This window comes from Dipodomys merriami, unplaced genomic scaffold, assembly GCF_024711535.1.
Source record: "Dipodomys merriami isolate MVZ:Mamm:240054 unplaced genomic scaffold, mDipMer1.0.p SCAF_11, whole genome shotgun sequence".
NCBI lineage: Eukaryota > Metazoa > Chordata > Mammalia > Rodentia > Heteromyidae > Dipodomys > Dipodomys merriami.
Window position 1 is genome coordinate 45066711 of NW_027202382.1, and position 9900 is coordinate 45076610.

General features: G+C 54.6%; 1 protein-coding gene across 1 annotated transcript in view; it reads left to right on the plus strand.

The window, feature by feature from the left end:
- Lamc3 (laminin subunit gamma 3) overlaps positions 1-6836 on the plus strand; it is a 53667-nt gene extending 46831 nt beyond the window's left edge. The window contains exons 25-29 of the mRNA XM_070005151.1: positions 1565-1764; positions 4162-4308; positions 4391-4490; positions 5572-5857; positions 6382-6836. Of these exons, the coding sequence (XP_069861252.1) occupies positions 1565-1764; positions 4162-4308; positions 4391-4490; positions 5572-5822 (698 nt within the window). The 3' untranslated portion in view covers positions 5823-5857; positions 6382-6836. The remainder of the gene's footprint in view (positions 1-1564; positions 1765-4161; positions 4309-4390; positions 4491-5571; positions 5858-6381) is intronic.
- Positions 6837-9900: the final 3064 nt, after the last annotated feature.

Below are 9900 nucleotides of genomic sequence, written 5' to 3' on the forward strand. Positions count from 1 at the left end.
CTGGGGCTGTGGGCTGTGGGCTGCATGAGCCTGGGCCCCCTGGCACACCCTGGCTCTAGGGTTCAGTTACAAAGCACCTTTGGGGGACGGACCCAGCACCTCCAGACCACGCGCAGAGCCCCTGGGGACCCTTGGGAAGAGAAGTCACAGTGCCGCTGTCCACACCCAGACGAGCCCCTGCTGGCTGGGAGCTCGGTTCCCTGGGCAAATATGGCCTCCTTACTCCTTTAGAAAGCAGTGTGGGCTGTTCTGAGCCGTCCTTCCATGTTCTAGATGGAAATGAGCCGCTTTGGTCCTGCTCCATAATCCACACCAAGAGTAACCTCCAACCGCAAACCCACACCCCACTCCTCCCCTCCACCCGGCTTCCCAGACGCCTTCCCCTCTGCCAGATGCCCCATAAAAATATGGAGCTGAGGCTCATGCCTGTAATCCTAGCTACTCAGGAGGCTGAGATCTGAGGATCGAGGTTCAAGGCCAGCCTGGGCAGGAAAGTCCCCATGATACTTTTTTTTTTTTTTTTGTCGGTCGTGGGGCTTGAACTCTGGGCTTGGGCGCTGTCCCTGTGTTCTTCAGCTCAAGGAGAGTGTGCTCTACCACTTGAGCCACAGTGCCACTTCCAGTTTTCTAGTGGTTTATTGGAGATAAGAGTCTCACAGACTTTCCTGTCCGGGCTGGCTTTGAACCATGATCCTCAGATCTCTGCCTCCTGAGTAGCTAGGATTACAGGCGTGAGCCACCGGTGCCCAGCTTCCCCATGATACTTTTATCTCCAATGAACCACTCACAAAACCAGAAGTGGAGCTGTGGCTCAAGTGGTAGAGCGCTAGCTTTGAGCTGAAGAGTTGAGGGACAGCGCCCAGGCCCAGAGTGACCAACCAAAAAAAAAAAAATTGAGGGGTTAGGAAGGTGGCTCAGTGGTAGAGCGCTTGCCTTGCATGCCTGAGGCCCTGGGTTCGATTCCTCAGCACCATATAAGCAAAAAAAAAAAAAAAAGCCGGAAGTGGTGCTGTGGCTCCAGTGGTAGAGTGCTAGCCTTGAGCTGAAGAGCTGAGGAACAGCGCCCAGGCCCAGAGTTCAGGCCCCAGGACTGGACCAAAAAAAAAAAAAAAAAAAAAAATTGAGAGTGAGAGAGAGAATGCCAAGAGCTGAGAATGTGGCTTAGCCATAGAGTGCTTGCCTAGCCCTGGGTTCGATTCCTCAGCACCACATACACAGAAACGGCCAGAAGTGGTGCTGTGGCTCAGTGGATAGAGTGGTAGCTTTGAGCAAAAACAGATGCTCAGGGACAGTGTCTACGCCCTGAGTTCAAGTCCTAGGACTGGCAAAAAAAAAAAAAAAAGTAGAGCCAAATAGAATGTGGTAGTGCATACCTTTAATCCCAGCACTTAGAGACAAGAGGATGACAAGTTCTAGGCTGGCCTGGGTCTTCTGTGGAGTTTTCTGACTTTAATAGGTGATAAGCATATTACGTAGGTCTTGCGTATTGCCTGTCATGCGTTATACCGTATGTGCCCCTGGAATGCAGTGAGCATAGTGTCACGGTTCCTCTGGGGCATTGCAGGAATGCAGCCACGGTTCCCACAGCCCCTGGACCGGGCCACACTGCAGAGGAAAGCAAGTGTGGTCCGGGGCAGGCTCCTCGCAGACACGAAAAAGAAGACCAAGCAGGCAGAGAGGATGCTGGGAAATGCGGCATCTCTCTCCTCCAGCACCAGGAAGAAGAGCAGAGAAGCGGAGCTGCTGGCAAAGGACAATGCCAAGGTCAGAGGCAGGGCGACAGCCAAGGCCACATCTTCCTGTGTTCCAGGCCATAGAAGGACTGTCACTTAACATCTGCCCTCCTGTAGCTTCAGCACCCTGAGATCCACCCCCAACCAGTGACCAGGGCTATGGCTAGGGTCTCCACTCTCAGCTCATGAACTGGTGCCATTGCTGTCCTCATACCACAGGCCCAGCTAAGTTTAGCTTTATTAGCAAAACTTTTCCTTCCTTCCTTCCTTCCTTCCTTCCTTCCTTCCTTCCTTCCTTCCTCCTTTTTTTTTTTTTTTCTGATAGTCCTGGGGCTTGAACTCAGGGCTTGGGCACTGTCCCTGAGCTTTTTTTTTTTGAATGTATATTTTATTTATTTTTATTGTAAAGATGCTGTACAAAGGGCTTACAGTTACACGAGTAAGGTAATGAGTACATTTCCTATCGAGCATTGTTACTCCCTCCTTTATTTACCCCTACCATCCATCCCCTCCCTCTCTACCTCCCCAGCTCCCCCCATTACCTCCCCCCCCCACAGCTGTAAAATTTGTTTTCAACAAAATAAGGATACAGGTTGTCCTTGGGCTTTTTTTTTTTCCCCTCAAGGCTAGCACTCTACTTTGAGCCACAGTATCCCTTCCAGCTTTTTCTGCCTTTGTGGTACTGAGGAATCAAACTCAGGGCTTCAGGCATGCTAGGCAAGCACTCTACCACTAAGCCACATTCCCAAGCCCCTCTTTCTTTTTTCTTTCCTTTTTTGTGGATCATGGGGCTTGAACTCTGGGCCTGGGCTCTGTCCCTCAGCTCCTCAGCTCAAGCCTAGCGCTCTACCACTGAGCCATAGCGCCACTTCCAGTTTTTTGGTAGTTCATTGGAGATAAGAGTCTCACAGACTTTTCCTGCCTGGGCTAGCTTTGAACCGCAGTCCTCAGATCTCAGCCTCCTGAGTAGCTAGGATGACAGGCATGAGCCACCCATGCCCAACTTCCTTTTTTTTTTTTTTAGCTTACATTAGTTATACATAAACTTCTAGATTTTTTTGTTGTTGTTTTCTTCTCCTCCCCCTTCCCTCCCTTCCTCTTTCCTTCCTTCCTTCTTTCCCTCTTTCCCTCCTCTCCTTCCCATGGTACCGGGCTTTGAACTTGGAGCTCTACACTTGAGTCACACCTCCAGCCCTTTTTACTTTTAGGTTAATTTTCAGATAGGTCCTGGCTTTTTTTGCCCGGGCAAGCCTCAGACTACACCCATGCCTCCCTTGTAGCTGGGGCCACAGGCCTGAGCCTCTGTGTCCGGCCCAGGCTTCTCTCCCAGCCCTGTTTCTGGCTGTGTTACCGCAACCAAGTGAGTTGCCTTTATGCTTGTCTAGATTTTGAATAGGCTCTGTGTGTGTGTGTGTGTGTGTGTGTGTGTGTGTGAGAGAGAGAGAGAGAGAGAGAGAGAATATTGGGGCTTGAACTTAGGGCTAGGGTGTTAGTGCCTTAACTTTACTGTTCAAGGCTCCACTTTCAGCTTTTTGCTGATTAATTGGAGATAAATAGAACTGGTGGCTCACACTTGTAATCCTAACTACTCAGGAGGCTGAGATCTGAGGATCAAGGTTCACAGTCTGCCTCAGTGGGAAAATCCATGGAACCTGTATCTCCGATTAACCACCAGAAAACTGGAAGTGGAGCTGTGGTTCAAAGTGGTAGCGCACTAGCCTTGAGCAGAAAAGCTCAGAGACAGCACCCAGACACTGAGTTCAAACCCATGACCTACAAGAGAGAAAGAGAAGGTGGGGCTGGGAAAGTGCCTCAGTGGTAGAGCACTTGCCTTGCATGCCTGAGGCCCTGGGTTCGATTCCTCAGCACCACATAAGCAAAAAGAAAAAAGCCGGAAGTGGCGCTGTGGCTCAAGTGGTAGAGAGTGCTAGCCTTGAGCTGAAGAGCTGAGGGACAGCGCCCAGGCCCAGAGTTCAGGCCCCACGACTGGACCCAAAAGAAAAAAAAAAGAGAGAAAGAGAAGGGGCAGGGATGGAGACTCATAGGACTTTCCTACTTAGGCTGCCTTCAGACCATGATCCTCAGATCTCAGCCTCCTGAGCAGCTAGGATTATAGGCGTGAACTATCAGCACCAGGCAAAATAGCAAGATTTCAAGATGCCCTGGACTTGCTTTCTTGTCCTGCCACTCACACTTTGGCTCTTCTATGCCCTTGTGCCTCAGTTTCCCCATCTGCAAAAGAAGTGGAATTTCTCCTCTAGAAAAAATGAGTGCCTTGCAGATTGATGCCCAGGACATATTGATTGTACATGAGGAAGAATGAATGAACAAATGAATGAATGAGTGAACGCGGGCAGACGACTGCTCACCCTTGTTGTCTTCAGTGCATTCCCTCCAGAAGGACTTGCTCTGCTCTCCCTCCTCGCAGCTTTCCAAGGCCGTGCTGAGGGCGGGGAAGCGAGGGCAGCGCCGGGCGGGTAGGCTGGCCAGCCAGGCGCAGGCCACCCTCCAGCAGGCCTCTCGGCTGGCGAGAATCTCCGGAGCTCGTCGACGGGAGCTGGAGGCAGCTGAGCAGGTAGGTGTGCCAGTGCCCCGTGCCAGTGTCCCCATGCCTGGCAGCCAGGCGGGCGCCACTCAAGCTGCCCTTTCCCTCCCAGGTGAGTGCAGAGCTGAGCTCTCTGGAGCGGCACATCCGGGCATCGCACGTCTCCCTGGAGAAGGACATCAAGGCCTTGTCCGAGCTGCTGGCCAGGCTGGGTAAGGCTGAGACCCAGGCCCAGACCCCACGTCCCTGGGGTCTCTTTCTCTGTCCACATCCATGGCTCCCTACCCATCCTACGGTCAAGCAGAGCCAGACCGGAGCCAGACCCTGCACAGAGCAGGCAGTGTCTAAAATGAATTCCCTTGGAATAACTTTGTCTGTCTGGGGCTTGAATTGATAACCTGGCACTGTCTCTTAGCTCTTTCACTCAAGGCTAATGCTCTAGTGCTTGAGCCTCAGCTCTACTTATGGCCTTTGGGTGTTTAATTGAAGATAAGAATCTCTCAGGGGCTGGGAAGGTGGCTCCGTGGTAAGAGTGCTTGCCTAGCATGCATGAAGCCCTGGGTCAATTCCTCAGTACCACATACACAGAAAAAGCTGGAAATGGCGTGGTGGTTCAAGTGGTAGAGTGCTAGCTTTGGACTAAAAGAAGCTCAGGGACAGTGTCTAGGCCTTGAGTTCAAGCCCCAGGACTGGCAAAAAAAAAAAAAAGTCTCCCAGAGCCAGGCACTGGTGGCTCACACTTGTTATTCTAGCTACTCAGGAGGCTGAGATCTGAGGCCTAGGGTCCCAAGCCAGCCTGGCTTGATTAAATGTTTGATTAAATAGCCTAAAGCTAGAAGTAAAGCAGTTGTTCAAATAGTAGAGCACCAGCATTGAGGGAAAAAGTTAAGGGACAGCACTCAATCCCTGAGTTCAAGCCCCAGTACTGGCACACACACACACACACACACATACAAAAACCTACAAAATACCAGGAACAGCATCCACAGAAGTGACTAGCTCCCCACAGGGCAGTTCCAAAATCTGTACATGAGCCCACAGGGAATTGGGGTCCTGATGCCGTTGGGGCGTGCGTGCGTGCGCACGTGCGTGTGTGTATGTGTCTGTCTCTCCGTCTGTCTGTCTGTCTAGCTGCTTGAGCTATACCTCCACTTCTGACTTTCTTGGTGGTTCACTGGAGATAAGAGTCTCACAGATTTTCCTGCCTGGGCTGGCTTTGAACTGCCATCCTCAGATCTGAGCCTCCTGAGTAGCTACAATTACAGGCGTGAGGTTGTTTGTGCTCCACTGCAGGGTCACTGGACACAGACCAAGCCCCTTCCCAGGCCTTGAACGAGACCCAGCAGGCACTTGACAGCCTGAGGCTGCAGCTGGGCTCCCAAGGGGCCCTGCACAGGAGGCTGCGGCAGCTGGAGCAGGAGTCTGAGCAGCAAAAGCAGCAGATCCAGGACTTTGAGAGCGACCTGACTGAGATCCGGGCTGACAAACAGAACTTGGAGGCCATTCTGCACAGCCTGCCTGAGTCCTGTTCCAGCTGGCAGTGAGGACCCCAGGCCCCTTGCGTATGCCCCTCCCCCAGGTGTGTGGACATGGCGCCATCAGAACTGGCAAGCCAGGGGCCCCGAGTGAATGCTCACACCCGCAGATCTCCCTGGCTGCCCTGTGTGTGAAGCCCTCGTGGTGTGCGCTCTGCATGCCCACACATACGCATGTGAGTGTGTGGGAGGGGGAACACGTATGCGCATGCTCCCGTGACGGGCCACAGCTGTGTGCTGGGCACCCTGTGCCTGCCGGACAGTCCCTGTGCTGTTAAATTCTCTACAGTGCTGAAGCTCTGAGCAGGGGCCCAGGCAGCCTTGGCATCTGGGAGGCCTCGTCACTGAAGGTCCCAGTGACCCAGCTGGCCTACTGCTTCCAGGAGCACAGATCACATGGAAGCCAATGCCTGAGGGAGCAGACAGACCAGACAATCCAAGGGCCCGGGAGGGTTCTCAGTGGGGGCATCAGCAATTCAGGGGCTCCCGCGCCACAGCATGCCTGCTAGGCCAGCGGGGCAAGGTCCGCTCCTGGCAGGGGTGTCTTCTTTCTCCACCTTCTTCCCAGGATCTGAGTGTGCAGCAGACTGACCCTGGCCCCAGGCCCCTTCTATCCGGTGACCTGCTCGAAGAAGCCAGGCCCTCGAGGGTCTGGAGGGGCCTGAGAGAGGCCACCAGGAGCAACCCTATGCCCCCTGCGAACCCAGCCAGCCTTGGATGGACACTTCCTGAACTGGTCCTGTTGCCTCACCTGCCACCAAGGCGGCCCCCGGGGCTGTGCAAGCCTGGCCGCCCTTCCCGTCTAACCTTGCCCGGGGAATGCTCCTGCGGCCAGGCCCGTGGTGGGGCCCTCTTCCAGGATTCCCCCGGCATTTCCTTCCCGTGCTCTTCTCCCCTTTCCTGGGGCCTCTTCTAGCAGGCCAGGGCCTTGGCCTGGGTTGACAGGGCCTCTCTGGGCCCAGTTCCTCCCCTGAGTCCAGGGAGGGACAGGCAGTGAAGAGGAAATAAAGGCTTCCTTTCTGAGGTGGGCGTTGTGTCTGATCCTTCGCAGCTTTGGGTAGCCAGGGCCCTGACTGTGGGTGCACGCGGGACACGCTTACAGGTGAGCCAGAGATCCCTCTGGTCCCTACGGAGAGGGGCGGGGCCAAACCGATGCACTATACCAGTGCCTGCAGCTTGGCTGGGGTCCTGTGGCTACCGACACCCCCTTTCCCTCTTATATCCAGACTAAGTCTAGGTGCCAGGGGAGCCTGAGGGATGGGATACAGAGAGGCCCTCAGCTGACCTCTGGTTCAGGGTGCAGACACAGGCTGGAAACAGTGACCAAAGCCTCAAGGCTGGGTGTGGTGGTTTATACCTGTAATCCCAGCATTCCAGAGGCACAAAGATAGAGGGTTTGAGGGCTTGTGCTGCGTAGTGAGAAAATATTGAGAAACAAAATAAAAACAAAAGTGCAGCGTACTGTACTGCGAAGTGAAGCAGGGAGGGATCTGTCAGACAGGAAGGCTTGGGGCTGGCCTTGAAGGGTGGGAATACAGAGGAGGGGACGGTTCAAACAAGAGGGTTGGCGGTGGCCCACAGTTACCCACGGGGGGGCCTGGTCAGCCCAGGGAATGTTTGAAAGGTAGATCGTGGAGCATCTTCTGTCTGGAATCTTAGCCACAAGGCCAAATACTTCGTGAGTTGGATTGAGCAGAAAAGGGGAGTTGGTTGGGAGGGTCTCTCGGAAGCCTGGGAAAGGTGGCCAGGCCTTGGAGATAGCCTGGGGCCCAAGCTTGAGCCTCTGGGATGGAGGACTCGCTCTTCCTCTGCCTGCTCCCCCCAGAGGCTTGGCCTCTGCTCCCCTCTCCCTTTGCTGCAGTCTTTCCTGGAAGAGCTACTTCCTTTGTCTCACCTGCCCCCAGGCCCTGGGTTTATACGTCATCAGATCAAATGCCAGAAGCCAACGACACACTCAGGCGGACCCCAAGCTCCCCAGGGGGAGGTGGTGTCCAGCTCTATTTAGGATGGTGTGCATCTCTGGGTCCCAGGTCATACAAAGAGAGTGACCTTTGCCTCCCCGGCTAACTAGTAGAGGACAGCGTTGGGAGAAGAGACGAAGGGGAGAGGCTTGGTAGATTTTTTAGGGTGAAGGTAGTCTATATTAGGATGTGAACTCAGGGCTTGACTATTGTCCCTTAGTTCTTTCATTCAAGGCTGGTAGTGCTTTACCACTTGAACCACACTTCCACTCCAGTTTTGTTTTTTTGTTTTTGTTTTTTGTTGGTCGTGGGGCCTGAACTCTGGGACTGGGCACTGTCCCTTGCTCTTCAGCTCAAGGCGAGCACTTTACCACTAGAGCCATAGTGCCACTTCCAGCTTTTTCTGCTTATGTGGTGCTGAAGAATTGAACCCAGGGCCTCATGCATGCAAGGCAAACGCTCTACCACTGAGCCACCTTCCCAGCCCAGCCACTCCAGTTTTTTGTTGGTTAACTGGAGATGAGTCTCATGGACATTCCTGCTCAGGTTGAGCTTGAATAATCTTCAATTCTCAGCCTCCTGAGTAGCATGCGTGGCATGAGCCACTGGAGGGGCCCCGCAAGCCAGGTACCTTATTCTTCAAAGACCTCTGGCTGTTGGGCCCCAGCTCTGACCCCTCGCTCCTCTGCTGGTTAACGCTCTGGTGCCTGCTTATGACGCTCAGTGGGAGTTCAGTGCAGCCCAATCCTAGCCCAGTCCCCACGGGGTGGAGACTCTCCATTCCTCGGTGATGAGCCTCGGCCTGACACAGGACACAGAGGGTTGGTCACGCCCACTGCGTGCAGAGCCCCACTCGTCAGCACAAGAGGTGGAATGTGGCAGCTGCTGAACATCTGGCCAGCAATGCAGCCTAGCAGCTGAGCAATGGAAGGTGGGGTGCCCTCCACCCACTTGACGGCTGACCCGGGCCAACAGCCAGGGCAGCAGGGAGGTAGGGCCCCTGTGCTCTGTCTGTGCGCCTCCTTGGCCTCCAGTCACCCTCCACGCACTCAGGATCTGCTTAAACCACCCAGGAACTAGTCACTTGTTTTTGTTTTTGTACTGGTCCAGTGGTTTGAATGCCGAGCCTGGGCTGTCCCTGTGCTGCTTTTAATTTTATTCTTTGTTGGTTGTGGGTCTTGAACTCTGGGCCTGGGCATTGTCCCTGAGCTCTTCAGCTCAAGGCCAGTGCCACTTGAACCATAGTGCCACTTCTGATTTTCTGATGGTTCATTGGAGATTAAGAGTCTCACAGAGCTGAGAGCTGGTGGCTCACGCGGGTAAAACTAGCTACTCAGGAAGCTGAGATCTAAGGATCGAAGTTCAAAGCCAGTCCCAGCAGGAAAAGTCCATGAGATTCATCTCCAGTTAACCACAAGAAAACTGGAAGTGGCACTGTGGCTCAAGTGGTAGAGCGCTCACTTTGAGCTGAAGAGCACAGGGACAGCACCCAGGCCCAGAGTTCAAGCCCCATGACCGACTTTCCTGCCCAGGCTGGCTTTGAACCGTGATCCTCCGATCTTAGACTTCTGAGTAGCTATGATGACAGGCGTGAGCCACTGGTGCCCAGCAGAAGCAATCAATTTTAATGCCTTATCTATCTCCCCAATTCTGCAGATTTGGAAACTGAGGCTCAGATGATGTGCCTTGCTCCGGGCTGTACAGCTTGGCGGGATGCAAACCTTAGGGGTGTGTGGGGTGGAGGGTGATGTGTGGGAACCCGTGGAGGGGGGCGGGGGGAGCCAACCCTTAGCCCCCTCGGGCTGCGCCTCGCTCCTCTCTGGGGTAGCCTGGCCACTTCCGTGCCTACGCGCCCCTGGAACCAGAGAGGGACAGGCGGGGTGGGGCACCCTCGGTCCGGATCCACACCTGGGCAGCCGGCCTTTCCTCGTGAGTGGGCCCAGGCGGCCGCTCACTCTCCCGGGAGCCCGGGTCGGAGCCCGGGACGGAGCCCCGCGGGGCGCCGCGCTGCAAAGCCGCACTGCGTGGAGCCCAGAGCCAAGACTCGAACTTACGAATGGACTAGGGGGGAGGTTCGGGCGTCCGAGGGGCATTGCCGCCGCGCGCGCAGGGTCCCGGGGTCCCGG